The sequence below is a fragment of the Emydura macquarii genome, unplaced genomic scaffold (genome assembly GCF_026122565.2).
Source record: "Emydura macquarii macquarii isolate MOO-44397 ecotype Brisbane River unplaced genomic scaffold, CSIRO-AGI_Emac_v2 contig_3612, whole genome shotgun sequence".
In the NCBI taxonomy this organism is placed as follows: Eukaryota; Metazoa; Chordata; order Testudines; family Chelidae; genus Emydura; species Emydura macquarii.
The window spans coordinates 52040-70230 of record NW_027133749.1 but is presented as its reverse complement, the minus strand read 5'-3'; the positions used below and the strand labels follow the sequence as shown (position 1 = coordinate 70230).

Below are 18191 nucleotides of genomic sequence, written 5' to 3'. Positions count from 1 at the left end.
GAGTTCTCCGCACCAGCGCTTAGGTCGGTGTAACTGGCTGCATTGGAAGAGGATGATCCAGCTGAATGGAATTTTCCTCTTCTCCCTGGCCGTGACTCCTGTGTAGGAGCGTCCAAATTTCTTACCCAAAACAGCACATCACACAGGAGAGGTGCCCGGTCTGCGCTTTTGTTATAGGTAGCCAGGGATGTCCACAGCCTATTGTCACAAGCTGCTGCAGAGCCCCAGAGCTTTTTCACAGCTTCCCACAGCCTTTAGACTGTCCATGGTCTTTAAATTACCCAAGGTCCCTTTGGGACCCGGTCTCTCAATCCCCTCCAGGCTCCTGGTCTGAGACCTCAGCAGAGTCACCAATTAACTGAGATTTTGCATCATTTTAGAGGACACTCACAGACCCCCAGGACCAGTTGCTCAGCTGGCATAAATAAGGGTAGCAGTATTAACCTGAAAGGGCTGGATCCTCATTTCCACCAGGCTGCAGATTCTCCTCTCACTTGGAATCATCTGAATCCTGAGCAACTCCATTGGGTTCAATGGGGCTGATTCCCCTCTGTCACTCACCCTGGTGGTGTAAATCAGGACTGACTCCATTGGACTCAAAGGAGCTATGTAGATTTACACCAGGTGAGAATCTAACCCAAAAATGATGGGGGGACATGGGATGTTAATTATCATCTAGTCTCTCCTGCTGTGTAACACAAGCCAGTGAATTCCACCCAGGAGTGTGAAATGGAAGTGAACCGGGCCAGGTGTTCATCTAGTGGTCTCTGTCGCCAGCAAAGCTTTCTCCTTAGTTAGTATAAGCCGCTGCTCCTGTGCCCCCTTCTGTCTCTTTGTGCACCTGGATGTATTCATGCAGTTGTGTGATTATCTGTGAGGGTGAAAGTCACCGCTGTGCAGATGGACAGCATAGGTCCCATGCACCACTTGGGATCACTTTTTGCAATGCAGTACAGACTGGCAGTATTGTGGTCCCTATCAACAACAGGAAGGTCATGTCCCTAGTGTTCTGGGTGCTGCTCAGACACAGCATGAGGTAGTTCCTGCTTTTGAGAGTTCACAAACATAGGAAGGGTTACTGGCCCCTTTTTACAAGGGGGAACTGAGGCAGAGAGAATTTGAGGGTGAGATTTTTGAAGAAGCCAGGCTCACAAAACTCTTTCTAGTGCAATGGGCTTTGGGCTCCTAACTCCTATTGGCTTTCTTGAAAATCTCAGACTGATTGAATTGTCTGAGGTCACAAAAGGAGTGTGTGGAAGAGCCAGGAATCTGACCCAGCGGTCTATGATTCCAGTCTGAGCATTACCCCCAACACCATCCCTTCTCTTTCCACTGGGATGAACATCACTCTGCGTCTCTCTGGGTCCCAGCATGTTCTCTTACCCATCTCTTTGCACAACCAGTGTTCATAGGGAAAGGAACTTTAGAGAATTAACGTTCATTTAACTTAACAAAGTTGCTCCTTCACTAGCCAGATAAGGCTCGTCTTGCACCTCTACTGTGCCTCAATGCTAAAGGCTTAACACTGGTTAGCTACATCGCTGGCATAGCCTGTAACTTAAACCAGTCCATAGACCCCACACACAGAGGGTGTGACAGAGCCGGGGAAGCAGGGCTGTGTTAGGGGCTTGTCAGCACTGAGCTCCTGGATCCGTTTGCAGCTGCCATAGCAGAGCAGTGTCAGTAAGGCCCTTTGCAATTCTTTTCATCGCTGTCATTTCTTGCTATTCCTGTGGTGGGCATCTTATTTGGGAGCCATCTTATTTGGGACTGAAGTGGCAGAAGGCAGAAGTTATAATTAGTCTCTGTAGACAGATTATCCCAGCTCAGTCATAACATACCATGATGTGGAATGGCCTTTGGGGTTAATTAAAAAGCAGGTGTTCTAATGAATGCCCAAGGGGGCCTTTATCACTGGGCTGGGTAGCAGCTCCCCAGTTACTCTTGGCTGGCACCAGCTGAGTTCCATGTGTCATTGCCATGAACAGCAGGGCCGAGCTGCATTTTACTCTTTTTACTTGTATTCTCACTGTTCCTATCAGAGGCAGCTGGGACCTGCTGATGGTGGGCAGAGGGCACAGTTCAAAGACACTCACACGCTCTGCTCTCAGCTGCCCCTCCCTGCAGCTCCCACAGCAAAGTGTTCACTTCTCCATCTCCCCGGGGTCACAGCTTGCAGCCTGCTCCAGGAGCCTCTGGAGAGGGAGGGGGCCTGGCCAGCAAACTCTGGCAGAAATCTGCACGGTCACCTGACCCCTCGTGCCCCCACCCTGGGTCGGCTCTGATTCTTTTCATTGGTATTATGGTCAGACCTACAGACTGGAACACAAATGTGTGCCCCTTTCTGCTGGGTGTTGCGCAGCTGTCACTGTCTGAAATGGATACACATTAAATGAATTAGAGAGACAAAGGATTTAGTGGTCTCTGTTTAACAGATGGGGAAACAGAGGCACAAAGCGATTTAGTGAGTTACTCAAGGTCAAATAAGAAATCTTCCACAGACCCTGTACTTTAACCCCGATCTCCTGTGTCCCACTCCTTTGTCCTAGCCACAAGATAATGCTTTGCAAATAATTCCCATGGGCTCTTTAAATGTAGGTGTGTTGAGCTGATACAGTTCTCAGTTACTAAACGATATAGCCACCTGCTCTCCCCCTTCTCCCTCTACAGCCATCCAGTGCCCAGGGCCTGGAGGTCAATGCAGCTTTCCCATTGTCCATCAGAAGTTACAGCTGCTTTTAGAGTCAATGTCCACAGCTGTGCACTTCTCTTCCATTCCAAGTTCTCTTTGCTCAGTCACCCTCTTCTGGGTTTGTGGCTCTTTGGAAATTGGTTTCCTGGGCAATGGCAAAGAAACAACAGAGAAAATTCAGCCTAAGCCCCGGCAGTGCAAAGGGGAACTGCAGTGCAGGGGGTGGTGCAGGCAACTCAGGAGGGGTGCTCCTCCCTCAGTCAGGGCTGTTTTTAATTCTGGGATGTTGTGGTAGTGTGGACTGTCCTGCAGGGAAAAGGGCAAGTGGCATGGCTCACATTATCTGCCTCAATTCCTTTCCTTTTTAAATTTTAATTGTTTTTTTATTTATGGACAAAAACCCACTTCATAAGGGCTGATGACAATTCACAAAAATATTATTTTTCTTTTGTAGAAGGCCATTAGAAGGTAATGGGCACTGCACCCACACTGGTCAGAGACAGACCCTGCCCCAAAGAGCTTACAAGAGAAATGGGTGGGAGAAAAGAGTGCCACAGTGCATCAGGTACCACAGTGCATCAGGTGAAGAACTGAGCCCCAGAGAGATTAAGTCACTTCTCTAACTTCTAATATCACACTTCCACTTTAGGTTGGAAATGTCAAAGGGGCCTGAAGCGAACTAGTTTTCCAATTGCCGCAGACGTTTAACGTCCTTGGGCGCTTTGGAAAACTCAGCCTCAAAGCCCAACTCTTTTTCCTTTCATGTTTTTGCTGTTTTGTTCAATTTCACTTTTTATTTGCCAGTCTCATAAATGGGTCCAGTCCTCTCCACACACTGGTTTCCAGATTTATTTTTAATTTGAACACCAAGAAGAAGCACAGGCAACTTAGAGACAAGTTCCAATAAAACAACTGAGGGTGGAAAAAAGGAAAAAATCCTCATTTGAGTCCCAGGTTTTGGTTTTATACACATTGAATGTTGCTCAAAATTCAAGTGCAACGGATGCAGAAAACACAATACATTCGTAGCACAAGCCCAAAACACAGTGCAGGTGTTGAGTATAGAGTTCTCACATCCATTAAACCTTCTATTAGCTTCTTTTCTTCCTTTTTTCTTTATCTTTCTAGCTCTGTCTGAGTACAGGGTAAAATATACAAACCCCCCTAAGTAACTTTGGAGAGTAAGTCTTATTTCCAAAAGCCATTAAGGAGCCCAGTTCTCACTGACATTCAGTGGGACATAGGCTCCCAACGGCCAGATTTTCAAAGGTGCAGATAGGCACATAGTGGGATTTTCAAATGGATCCTGGTGTTTAGGCCCCAATTTTTGTTACAGTTCAGAGCAACTGCACCTGCATTTTCCCTTAATGATCCAGCAAGGGCCAACGCTACCAGCTTCCTAGCCTTTGCCTTTCTTGGGTGGACACACACATCTCTCTCCTTGCTGACTGGGGTCTTCACAGTAACACACACACAGCTGCATTTTTAATACAATGGACCTCCAAGGTATTAAAGCTCATGTAGTAAAATGTATCCAGGAAATTGCTATCTGTCCCCCTTTTAACAATCTGGCCCCAGACATTTAACTCTGGTTGATTTCAAGGGGGGCTAGGTGCCTACGTGCTTCTGAAAATCCTGCTAGGTGTCTAAATATCCTCTGGCCTAATGTCTAGATTTACAAAGGGGTTTATGTGCCTAGTGGAATTACTAAGGCTTTTAAATAGGTCAGGTGCTCAACTCCTATTGAAACTAAATGGGAGGCTGGTGGCTGACTCACTCAAGGTGCTCTTGAAAACCCTCTTAGGTGATAAAATGCCTTTGAAATCTGGTCCTCAGGAGCCTCAATCCCAGGGACTTTCAGAGAGATTTAGGCCTGGTCTACACGTACCTTAAAATTTGGCGGCAGTCGACAGGAGTTACACAAGCTATGCAGAATAGATTGCGTAACGCCTGTCGACTTCTTAACTTCCTTTGTGCACGGCGTCTTCACTGCGCCGCAGTACTTGAAGGGGTCGTTTTCACAAGTCGACTTCCACATCCATTGAGCGGGTCCTCACTGACAGCTCAATTGTTCTGGGAAAATCGATCTGATGACGGCGAATGTGCAGCCGTCAGTGAAGATGTACCTTAGACTGCTAAATGCCTCCATCACTTTTGATGGGGCTGGGTTGGTCCTGTTTTATGCAGGGGGCTGGACTAGACGACCTCCTGAGGTCCCTTCCAACCGTGTTCTTCTATGATTCTATGAAAATGGGATTTAGGTTCCTAAATCACTGAGGTGGTTTTGAAAATTTTACCACAAATCCATTGAACTTCAGGACATGTTGAAAAACCCAGCTGTTCTTCCAGGATCATTAGGCAGCTCTCTAGCACAGCTTCCTGCTGACATGTGGTTTGTGCCAGATAATGAAGAGAATTGTTTTCTTCCCTTTCCTGAGTTTGCAGAAGATGCTGCCCTGGCTTCTGTAGATTTGTGCAATGAGGCTGAGACTTTCAAAGTCAGCTATGAGATTTGGATCTCCAATTCCTATTAATTTTAATACAGACTGAGAGTGCCTATCCTTTAGACAGCTTTCAACATGTCAGCTTTAAAGCATGTCCAAGACAGCTAGAAGCTTTTAGCAGCACTTTTATAATTTGTAGAGCTCCAGATAGATAGCTGGGACTGTATGAGGAAGGAGAGAGACAGACTCTCACATAAGACACAAAAGAGCCATACGGATGAATTCATAGACATATTTCAATGCTCACCCACATGCTACTTCTGCAGATACAGCATATCAACGTTCAGTCATCTGACCTCCTCTCAGTTTCCTCAGAGCCCGTTTCACGTCCTTGTTCCTCAGTGTGTAGATGACTGGGTTCAGCATGGGCGGTACCACATCGGTAGAGATCTGCAGAGCGGTTGCCACCACTTTGCTCATCTCTGGCTGCATGTAGAACACGACACAGGGCCCAAAGAACAGCGTCACCACCATCAGATGTGAGGTGCAAGTTGAGGCTGCTTTGCTTCGCCCTTCGTCTGAGTTCATCTTCAGGATGGAGTAGACGATGTGGACATAGGACATGAGTATGAGGAAGAACCACGTCATGGGCACCAGGCCATTACTGAAGAAGCTCACGGTCTCGATAACGTACGTGTCCGCGCAGGCCAGCTTGGCCATGGGGAAGATGTCACAGAAGTAATGGTCCACCACATTGGGCCCGCAGTAGGGCAGCGTGAAGGTCAGGCTGGTGAGAATGGTGGCGTGAAAGAAGCCGGTGACCCAGGTGCTGGCAGCCAGGATGGCGCACACCTTCCAGTTCATGATGATCAGGTAGCGCAGCGGGTGGCAGATGGCCACATACCTGTCAAAGGCCATGACGATGTAGAGCAGGCCCTCGGTGCCGCCCAGGAACTGGTAGAAGAAGATCTGGGACATGCAGCCACCCAGCGAGATGACCCTGCTCTGACCGCAGAGGTTGGCGAGCAGCTTGGGGGTGATGATGGAGGGTAATCCAATGTCCAGCACGGCAAGTTTGCAGAGGAAGAAGTACATGGGAGTGTGCAGGCGGGAGTCACCAAGGATGGCTGATAAGATGAGCAGGTTGCCCAGCAGGGTGCAGAGATAGAAAGCTAAGAAGACGACGAAGAGGATGGTCTGAAGGCCGTCAGTGTTGGGTATTCCTGATAGGATGAAATGAGTCACCACTGTGTGGTTGACCAACCCCACGTGGGAATCATTCCTGGGGTAAGGGAGAGAAATAATGCCCATGAGTTACAGAAACAAAAGGATATATCATCCCATTACTGCAATGCTTACCCTTCCTTCCACTGCCGCCTCTTTATTGCATGTCACCCCACTACTCACTTTCACTCGTAGTAGTTTATATTTACATCATTCTCATGCCTGTTGGGATCAGGTCCTCACTGCAGAGCAGCACTCAGAAAGAGAAAATGTCTGCCTTAAAGATCTTATCATCCAAAGACAAGCAGACAAAGGGGATGTCCTATTCTATTCTACTCTATTCCAGTTTCATCTCTTCTCTCCTGTTCTAATTTCTTCAACTCTATTCTATACAGGCTCCTGCCCCATCGTTATCTCCACAGCATCTTAGAGCCTTCCACTGGCGGATGAGCTGATGTGACCAATGTGTGTCATATGTGGTTTGTTCCTTCTCTCATCCTCTCTGCATAGGGATTACTGTGTGTGCAGTGGAGTAGTTTGTTTTAGCAGGGATTCATTTTTATCAATATAGGTGCTGCTCTGTGTTTGTGTTAAAGGAGAGGGTGCGAATGCAACATACAAACAAATAAATCTGGTGAAGAATTGTCCCAGCTTTGTTAATGATATGAATTTTTATGGGGGTTAGAAAAAAAGGAAAAGGGAGGAAGAGGAATAGTAACAGCTTGTTATCTGTTCAGCCATGATCAGCAGGCTGCGTTCTGTGAATATCACAACGGGATTTTTAAGGTCAGATTTGAAGGAGAAAAATGAAGTGTCTATTTGCATTTTGTCAGGGAGTTTTCCCCATGCATGAGGTGCTATTGACAGGCAGAAGCTGCCGTGTTGGGTTTATCACCTGCTGGCTACACTACACAGCTTACAGCAGCATTGCTGTAGCACTGCTAGTACAGAGAGGCTAAGCCGATGGGACAGAGCTCTACCATCATGTTAAATACTCCAGCCCCTGCGAGCAGCAGTGGCTATGTCAGTGGGAGAAGCTCTCCCACCAACACAAAGTTCTCCACACAGCACTTAGGTCAGTGTAACTTACGCTGTCTTATTTAGCCCCCTGAACATCGTAGCATACACCAAGCTAAGCTCTGATGTGTACATAGCCACACAGAGATTAACGGAGAGAGGGAGATAAATGATACACAGCCACAAGAGAGAGACAGGCAGACAGGTACTGCAGAGAGATGCACGGACAGATGGATGGATGGATTTTTCTGTAAAGAAATCATCTGTGTGACATCATCCTTGAGTGAGGCAGAGACTGACGGATTTCAAGACAGAAAGAGACTGAGGCACAGAGAAAATCTTTACCAGACTGGATGTCTTACACTGGTTGCATTGGGAGAGGACGATCCAGCTGAATGGAAGTTTCCTCTTCCCCCTGGCCGTCACCCCTGTGTAGAAGTGTCCAGATTTCTCATCCAAAACAGCACATCACACAGGAGTGGTGCCCGGTCTGTGTTTTTGTTATCCAGCCTGCAGACCTCATCGTCTCCGAAGGTATCTAGGGATGTCCACAGCCTATCGCCACAGGCTGCTGCAGAGCCCCACAGCTTTTTCACAGCTTCCCACAGACTTTAGACTGTCCATGGTTTTTAAATTACCCAAGATCCCTTTGGGACTCGGTCTCTCAATCCCCTCCAGGCTCCTGGTCTGAGACCTCAGCAGAGTCACCAATTAACTGAGATTTTGCATCATTTTAGAGAACACTCACACACCCCCAGGGACCAGCTGCTCAGCTGACATAAATAAGGGTAGCAGTAATAACCTGAAAGGGCTGGATCCTCGTTTCCACCAGACTACAGATTCTCCTCTCACTCGGCATGGTCTGAATCCTGAGTAACTCCATTGGGTTCAATGGGGCTGATTCCCCTCTGTCACTCACCCTGGTGGTGTAAATCAGGACTAACTCCTTTGGAATCAAAGGAGCTATGTAGATTTCCACCAGCTGAAAATCTAACCCAAAAATCATTAGGGGACATGGGATGTTATTTATCAACTAGTCTCTCCCACTGTATAGCCCTAGCCAGTGAATTCCACCCTGGAGTGTGAAAGAGGAGGAAACTGGGCCAGGTGTTCATCTAGCGCTCTGTGTCACCAGCAAAGCTTTCTCCTTGGTTAGTATAAGCCGCTGCTCCTGTGCCCTCTTCTGTCTCTTTGGGCTTCTGGATGTAGTCATGCAGTTGTGTGTTTATCTGTGAGGGTGAAAGTCAGCGCTGTGCAGATGGACAGCATATGTCCGTGCACCACTTGGGATCACTTTTTGCTATCCAGTACAGACTGGCAGTATTGTGGTCCCCAGCAATTCCAGTAAGATCTGGGTGCTGCTCAGACACAGCATGAGGTAGTTCCTGCTTTTGAGAGTTCACAAACATAGGAAGGGTTACTGGCCCATTTTACAAGGGGGAACTGAGGCAGAGAGAATTTGAGGGTGAGATTTTCAAAGGAGCCAAGATCCCAAAACTCATTCTAGTGCAGTGGGCTTTGGGCTCCTAACTCCTATTGGCTTTCTTGAAAATCTCAGACTGATTGAATTGTCTGAGGTCACAAAAGGAGTGTGTGGAAGGACCGGGAATCTGACCCAGCGGTCTAGGATTCCAGTCTGAGCATTACCCCCAACACCATCCCTTCTCTTTCCACTGGGATGAACATCACTCTGCGTCTCTCTGGGTCCCAGCATGTTCTCTTACCCAGCCCTTTGCACAACCCGTGTCAGTGGGGGAAAGGATCTTTAGAGAATTAAGGTTCATTTAATTTAACCAAGCTGCTTCTTCACTAGCCAGGTAAGGCTCGTCTTGCACCTCTGCTGTATCTCGATGCTAAAGGCTTAGCAGTGCTTATCTACATCGCTGGCATAGCCTGTAACTTAAACCAGTCCATAGACCACACACACACAGGGTGTGACAGAGCCGGGGAAGCAGGGCTGTGTTAGGGGTTTGTCAGCACTGAGCTAATGGATCCGTTTGCTGCTGCCATAGCAGAGCAGTGTCAGTAAGGCCCTTTGCAATTCTTTTCATCGCTGTCATTTCTTGCTGTTCCTGTGGTGGGCATCTTATTTGCGAGCTGGACTGAAGTGGCAGAAGGCAGAAGTTATAATTAGTCTCTGTAGACAGATTATCCCAGCTCAGTCATAACATACCATGACGTGCAGTCACCGTTGGGGTTAATTAAAATGCAGGTGTTCTAATGAATGCCCAGGGGAGCCCTTATCACTGTGCTGGGTAGCAGCTCCGACCTTACTCTTGGCTGGTTCCAGTTCAGTTGCTGTGTCATTGCCATGAACAGCGGGGTCGGAGCTGCATTTTACACTTTTTACTTGTATTCTCACTGTTCCTATCAGAGACGGCTGGGACCTGCTGTTGGTGGGCAGAGGGCACAGTTCAAAAGCAAACACCCGCTCTGCTCTCAGCTGCCCCTCCCTGCAGCTCCCACAGCAAAGTGTTCGCTTCTCCGTCTCCCCAGGGTCGCAGCTTGCAGCCTGTTCCCTGAGCCGCTGGAGAGGGAGGGGGCCTGGCCAGCAAACACTGGTAGAAATCTGCACACACGTGACATCTCCTGCACCCACCCTGGGTCGCCTCTGATGCTTATCATTGGTATTTGGGTAGGATCTACAAACTGGAACTCAGATGTGGGCCCCTTTCTGCTGGGTGTTGCACAACACATAGTAAGAGGCTGTCACTGTATGAAATGGATACACATTAATGGATGAGAGAAACAAAGGATTTAATGATCCCTGTTTAACAGATGGGGAAACTGAGGCACAAAGCAATTCAGTGAGTTACTCAGGGTCAAATAGGGAGTCTTCCACAGACCCTGTACTTCAACCCAGATCTCCTGTCCCACCTCTTTGTCCTAGCCCCAAGATAATGCTTTGCAAATAATTCCCATGGGCTCTTTAAATGTAGGTGTGTTGAGCTGATACAGTTCTAAGTTACCAAACGATATAGCAGCCTGCTCTCCCTCCTTCTCCCTCTGCAGCCATCCAGTGCTCAGGGCCTGGAGGTCAATGCAGCTTTCCCATTGTCCATCAGAAGTTACAGCCGCTTTTAGAGTCAATGTGCACAGCTGTGCACCTCTCTTCCACTCCAAGTTCTCTTTGCTCAGTCGCCCTCTTCTGGGTTTGTGGCTGTTTGGAAATTGGTTTTCTGGACAAAGTCAAAGAAACAAAAGGGGAAATTCAGGCTAAGCCCCAGCAGTGCAAAGGGGAGCTGCAGTGCAGGGGATGGTGAAGGCAACTCAGGAGGGGTGCTCCTCCCTCAGTCAGGGCTGTTTTAAATTCTGGGATGTTGTGGTAGTGTGGACTGTCCTGCAGGGAAAAGGGCAAGCAACATGGCTCACATTGTCTGCCTCGGGTTCCTTTCCTTTTTTTATTTTATTTTTTTTTATTTATAGGTAAACTTCACTTCATAAGAGTTGATGACAATTCACAAAATATTATTATTTTTGTTTTGGTAGAAGGCCGTTAGAGGGTAATGGGCACTGCACCCACACTGGTGAGAGATAGACCCTGCCCCAGAGAGCTTACAGGAGAAATGGGTGGGAGCAAAGAATGATTTGTACCTCAATGCTTTAGGTGGGAAACTGAGACCGAAGGAGATTGTCACTTGTCCAACTTCCTGCAAAGCTCTAATACTAACCCGGGCATAAATATATTCACTTCCTGCCTCACCCAAAGCCTGGGTAATTTTATTGATTTCATACGTAACCTGACCCTTAGCATAACCTAACTGCCCTCAGCCCAACCTAAATAAGAGCATCATTCCTTTGACCTTTCCCTACTCCTAGGAAAACATCCATGTCCTCCTCATTAGCCCTGGAAAACTCCATTGACTTCCATCCTAAACCTAATCTTAAACCTGAAATAACCCCACCGACCTCCTCACCAGTCTGGATTTCTTGGTAAGGGCGGGTCAAGCAAACAATGTGTATTTTAATATGGCAAAATGTAAGCATATACATCTGGCAGCAAAGAATCTAGGCCATGCTTATGGGTTGGGGGACTGTATCCTGGGAAGCAATGACTGAAAAAGATTGGGCAGTCATGGTGGAAAATCAGCTGAACCTAAGCTCGCAGTGAGACGCTGTGGCCAAAAAACTAATGGATAGAGGAGGAATCTCGAGTAGGAGCAGAAAGGTTCTTTTACCTCTAGATTTGACACTGATGCAACTGCTGATGGTATACTCTATCCAGTTCTGAGGTTCACAGTTCAAGAAGTGTGCTGCTAAATTGGAGAGGATTCAGAGAAGAACCATGCGAATAATTGAAGGATTAAAAAATGTCTGTTATAGCGATAGACTTAGAGTTCGAGCTATTTACTTTAACAAAAAGCAGGTCAAGGGGTAACTTGATTACCACCTGTAAGTATCTACATGGGGAACAAATACTTAAAATGGGCTGGCTCTTCAGCCTACCAGAGAATGGTCTAACATGATCCAATAGCTGGAAGATGAAGGTAGACAAATTCAGACTGGATATACTGCATACATTTTCAAGAAAGAGAGTAATTTGATCCTTGGTAAATTGTTCCAGTGCCTTAATGGAGTCTCCATCGAGGACAATTTTAATATCAAGAATGATGTTTTTTCTAAAAGACATGTTCTAGGGGACACTTTTGGAAGACTGGATACTGGGCTAGATGGACCATTGGTCTGACCCAGATGATCATAGTGGTCCGTTTTGGCCCTATAATCTATCAATCTAACTCTAACCCTGGAGTAACTCCACTGGCCTCCTTCCTAATTCTAACCTAACCCTGGCATAAATCCATTGACTTCCTGACCACCTCTATCGGAAGACATTCCATTTCCTCTAGCAATTTTTACAGGATTGGGATTAGCCCCCTTTCATTTTCCTGATGATGCCTTGACTTCCTTATTCCTCATGGTATAGATGATCAGATTCAGCATCGGGGTGACCACGTTACAAAAGATCTGAGTGGGGGTAGCCAGTACATTGCTCAGGGACGGCTTGGTGTAGAGGAGGGCACAGGGCCCGAAGAAGAAGCATACCACTGTCAGGTGCGATGCACAAGTGAAAACCGCTTTCCGACAGTGCTCAGCACTGCACATTATCACCACAGAGGCAGCAATCCTGATGTAGGCCATGAGGATGAGGAGTAAGCAGGTCATGGCACCGTGCCAATATTGGTGAAGCTCATGGTCTTGATGACATATGTGTCCGCGCAGGTCAGCTTCACCACAAGGAAGATGTCACAGAAGAAATAGTCCACCACATTGGGCCCGCAGTAGGGCAGCGTGAAGGTCAGGCTGGTGAGAATGGTGGCGTGAAAGGAGCTGGTGACCCAGGTGCCGGCAGCCAGGATGGCGCACACCCTCCAGTTCATGATGATCAGGTAGTGCAGCGGGTGGCAGATGGCCACGTACCTGTCAAAGGCCATGACGGTGTAGAGCAGGCCCTTGGTGCATTCCGTGCTGCCTAGGAAGTGTAAGAAGAAGACCTGGGACATGCACCCTCCCAGCGAGATGGATCTACTCTTGGCCCAGAGATCGACCAGCAATTTAGGGGTGCTGATGGAGGCAAATCCTTGGTCTACCACAGAGAGATTGCAGAGGAAGAAGTACATAGGGGTGTGCAGGCGGGAGTCAGCGAGGATGGCTGATAAAATGAACAGGTTGCCTAGGAGGGTGCAGAGGTAGAAAGCTAAGAAGCTAATGAAGAGGATGGTCTCATGGCCTTTGGTGTTGGGGATCCCTAAGAGAATGAATTCTGACATCACAGTACGATTCTCCATTTCCATGCGAGACAGGGTAATTCCTGGAAGCACAGAGATAATGCAGCCAGATTAGTAATCTCAATAAATTATGGTTTGTTTATTCCATAGCACACTACAATTTAATCTACTAGGGTAAACCTTTCTAACCATCATAAATTCGGTGAAAGTGAGTGGAGAATCAGGACTCTAATATTTCATCAATTCTATTTCATGCTAGTCAATTTAATTTTCCAGTCTTCTTTTCCATTCAACTATCTTCTATCTATTCAGTTCTTATAGATCATACAAGGAAGAAGTACATGGATGTGTGCAGGTGGGAGTCAGCGAGGATGGCTGATAAGATGAGCAGGTTGCCCAGGAGGGTGCAGAGATAGAAAGCTAAGAAGACAATGAAGAGGATGGTCTGAAGGCCATCGGTGTTGGGGATTCCTAAGAGGATGAAATGAGTCACCACAGTGCGGTGGTCCAACCCCACAATGGACTCATTCCTGGGGTAGGGGAGAGAAATAATGCCAATAAGTTAGTGAAAAAAATCATAACATCCTTTTTATACCTTCTATGCTCACCCTTCCTTCCACTGCCGCCACTTTACTGCATGTCACCCCATTACTGCCTTTCATTCATAGTAGTTTATATTTACATCATTCTCATACCAGTTGGGATCAGGTACTCACTGTGCAGTGCAGAACTCACTGCATTCAAGATCTTACAATCCAAAGATGAACAGACAAAGGGGATGTCCTGCTCCATTCTACTCTATTCCAGTTTCTTCTCTTTTCACCTCTCCTGTTCTAATTTCTTCATCTCTATTCTATGCAGGCTGTTACCCATCTTTATCACCACAGCATCTTAGATTCTTCCAGTGGTGGATTAGGTGATGTGACCAACGTTTGTCATATGTGGTTTCTTCCTTCTCTCATCCTCTCTGCTGAGGGATTATTGTGTGTGCAGTGGAGTACTTTGTTTTGGCCGGGATTCATTTTTATCAGTGTAGGTGCTGCTCTGTGTTTATGTTAAAGGAGAGGGTGCGGGTGCAACATACGAACAAATGAATCTGGTGAAGAATTGTCCCAGCTTTGTTAATGATATGAAATGTTTGGGGGTTTATATGCGGGTAAGAGAGACAGGGAAAAGGAAAAATGAGGAATAGCGACAGCTTGTCATCTGCTCAGCCATGATCAGCAGGCTGCGTTCTGCAAACATCAATAATTATCATAATATTATTCTGTAAAAATTTAAGGTTAGGTTAGAAGGACAATAATGAAGTGTCTATTTGCATTTTGTCAGAGAGCTTTCCCCATGCATGAGAGGTGCTGTTGGAAGGGAGAAGGGGCCGTGTTGGGGTTATCACCTGCTGGCTACACTACAGAGCTTACAGCAGCGTCGCTGTAGCACTGCTAGTACAGAGAGGCTAAGCTGATGGGACAGAGCTCTACCGTCAGTTTAAATACTCCAGCCACCGTGAGCAGCAGTGGCTATGTCAGTGGGAGAAGCTCTCCCACCAACACAGAGTTGTCCACACCAGCGCTTAGGTCAGTGTAACTTACACTGGCTTATTCAACCCCCTGAACAACGTAACATACACCGAGCTAAACTGTGGTGTCTACATAGCCACACAGAGAAAAACGGAGAGAGGGAGATGAATGATACACATGCACATGAGAGAGACAGTCAGACAGGCACTGCAGAGAGAGACACAGACAGATGGATGGACGTATTTTTCTGTAAAGAAAATATTTGGGTGACATCGTCCTTGAGTAGGCGGAGACTGACAGATTTCAAGACAGGAAGAGACTGAGGGACAGAGAAAATCTTTACCAGACCAGATGTCTTACACTGGCTGCATTGGGAGAGGACGATCCAGCTGAATGGCATTTTCCTCTTCCCCCTGACCGTGAGTCCTGTGTAGAAGCGTCCAGATTTTTATCCAAAACAGCACATCACACAGGAGAGGTGCCCGGTCTGTGCTTTTGTTATTCTGCCTGCAGACCTCATAGTCTCCGAAGGTAGCCAGGTGCCGGCAGCCAGGATGGCACACACCCTCCAGTTCATGATGATCAGGTAGCAACGTACCTGTCAAAGGCCATGACGGTGTAGATCAGGCATCCCATGCTGCCTAGGAAGTGGTAGAAAAAGACCTGGGACATGCACCCACCCAGTGAGATGGTTCTACTCTTGGCCCAGAGACTCACCAGCAATTTAGGGGTGCTGATGGAGACGAATCCAAGGTCCACCATGGAAAGATTGCAGAGGAAGAAGTACATGGGGGTGTGTAGGCGTGAGTTGGCGAGTATAGCTGATAAAATGATCAAGTTGCCCACGAGGGTGCAGAGGTAGAAAGCTAAGAAGCTGATGAAGAGGGATGGTCTCCTGGCCTTTGGTGTTGGGGATCTCTAAGAGAATGAATTCTGACACCACAGTGCGATTCTCCATTTCCACGCGAGACGGGGTCATTCCTGGAGGTATAGAGAGAATGCAGCCAGATTAGCAATCTCAATAAATCATGATTTGTTTATTCCTTTCTACACAACAAGTTTTTCTCTCAAATTGTAAACCTTTCTAAAACTCATATGTTTGGTGGAAGTGATTGGAGAATCAGGACTCATATTTGTTCTATTCTATTTTCCTTTCATCTTTTCTATTCAACTATCCTCTATTCTATTCAGTTCTTATAGCTCATCCATCATCACGGTATCAGAGAGCCAAAGAAAAATTAATAAAAGGAAAGCAAAATATCATGAATTGGAACATGAATTTAGCTGACTCCTAAGTACCTTCCCACAGAATGTGCAAGACTGAAAGAAACCTCCAAAATATTTCAGTATGATAATGCAAAATTCTCCTCTTTGTGTAGAGAGAGAGAGAATTTCATAGAGTTTATGGCCTGAAGGGTCTATTAGGTAATCTACTCTGACCTCCTGTACATCACAGGCCATTAAATATACCCCACACTGAGGCCAACAATTTCACTTAAACCAAAGCACTTCTTTAGATGTCCGAAGACTAAACAGTTGTGATTCAGGCAGAGAACAGGAGAGGCCCAGGCATCACCAATGCCTGACACAGTGAGATATACTTGCTGATCCCAGCAGTTGACACAACCCCCGCTTGCTGCAGAAGAAGGTGGAAAAAACCCCAAAGTCCCTGCAAATCTAACCTGGCGGAAAATTTCTTACTGACTCCCAAATCTGGTGATCAGTTTGACTGGGAGCACGTGAGCAAGTACCAACCAGTCAAGCATCTAAGATTGAGAATGTTCTGTACCAGCTCAGAGCTCCAGTCAACCCAAGCTGCTACATAGATTTGGAGAGACAGAGAAAGAGAGAATGGGAGATAGAAATGGAGAGAGAGAGAGAGAGTCAAGGACACAGAGAGAAGGGGAGGAAATAGACTAGAAAGGCTACTCCAGAACCTTACACTTGGTGCCTGAGCCAAGAGTCACACAGTCACCATGCAGTGGAAGTCTTTAGCCCTTTCTCCCCAGTTTGCTCCACCCAGTTTGCAGACATTGAAGCAGATCCTACATACCCAAAGAGGCTGAGATGCTCCCTCTTAATGACAGTGCAACCATTGCACACAAGACCTGCATAGCATTGACACAGCCACCGCAGTGACTCCAGAATCATCCATTATCTCCAGCTGCAGGAGCATTTATGTTGCTCTCCGGCCTGGCCTTCTGGAGTTCAGCCCTTGGGCAACTCCCCTTTCCCAGTCTGAGACCTGAGAGGAGGGAGCAATTAACCAGCAATTTGCATCAGCTGTTTTCCAGTTAGTAGATGGGGATAATGGGCCACCTGCATTAGAGGAAGGTGTGAGGTGTCTTGGAAAAGATCATACAGCTTTTCTTTTTGGGTCAAATCGAGTACAACTTTATTCTGACAGACACACACAGAGCTATAGCCATAGGGGAGCCCTGGACAGCACAGGGTTTCTGTGCTGCTGTCAGGAGTCTCCGTACAGGTTTGAATGCTGATGGCTTATATAGGATAGCTCTTCACATACTGATCGCATAGTGGCGTTTTCCATTGCAAAACAAGTCTAACGGCTATTTCCTTATCTCTTACACAAGTCTAACAGCTACCCCATTATCTGTTACAAGAATAGCTAGGAGCGATTACAAGAGCAGATAGTTTCTAAAACAGCTTAAAGCGCAATCAACTGTCTTCAGTGGGTTCTTCCATCTATAGTCATGCTAACTTACATTTCCATCACTCATTTCAGTGAAAAGCCTACCAGGCCTTGCTTTTGTGCTTCCACATTCCCCCCTTTGGTGCTTTGTAGCACCACATCTATAGACTCATTTGCATTAATCCATTCACCTCCTCGTCTTCCTCTTCCTTCTCTCTTAGTACTTCTGCGTACATCAGTTGGACCATCTGTTTTATTTCTGTGGTCTTTATACTTTTCTGGGTTTGAGTTACTATACATTGACAACAACAGTTGAATAACATGAACAGTACATATATTCTAAGGAACAACAGTAACCCCTGAACAATTTTGGAGCCTAGGTTTCCTAACAAATCTCCAAACCAGCTCCAAAGACTCCAGTTTTCAGTCTGGTGTAATTTGGCAGTGGCATCTTGTATCTTTGTTAAGGCATTATAAATTCCTTCTTCATTATCAGGGATATAGGTACAACATTCTTTTCCAATTAAGGCACATACCCCTCCCTTTGCTGCCAACACCATGTCTAGAGCCATTCTATTTTGTAAGACCATCTGCCTTATTTCTGAAGCTTCAGTGGTTCCATTTGCTACCTCCTCTAATACTAATGCCACTCGGCTGAGTTCTTTTACGGTTCGTCCTACACCATAGCTAGGGAAGGTTATGACAAAGAATCTATCAGTCTCAGTTATTTCTTTTTTAGACCAGTGAGAGTTTGGTGATTTAACAAGGTCTCCTTGAACATGCCTTATGGCCAGATTTAAATATGCCATATAATGCCTTTAAAATATACCGGCCTATCCCCATGGCCAATATTTATAAGCCCAAGTGCCACATACCCAATACTGTCCTAGCGTAGGATTTTGAGTATAACAAGCACTT

The 18191-nt window shown here is 46.6% G+C and overlaps 1 protein-coding gene and 1 pseudogene across 1 annotated transcript; both read right to left on the bottom strand.

The window, feature by feature from the left end:
- Positions 1–5472: 5472 nt before the first annotated feature.
- On the bottom strand, positions 5473–6447 carry LOC137145749 (olfactory receptor 10D3-like). Its single transcript, XM_067536680.1, has one exon. It carries the CDS (start codon positions 6445–6447, stop codon positions 5473–5475), a length of 975 nt encoding a protein of 324 aa, XP_067392781.1.
- A 5808-nt stretch (positions 6448–12255) lies between these two features.
- Positions 12256–13169, bottom strand: LOC137145748 (olfactory receptor 10D3-like; annotated as a pseudogene).
- Positions 13170–18191: the final 5022 nt, after the last annotated feature.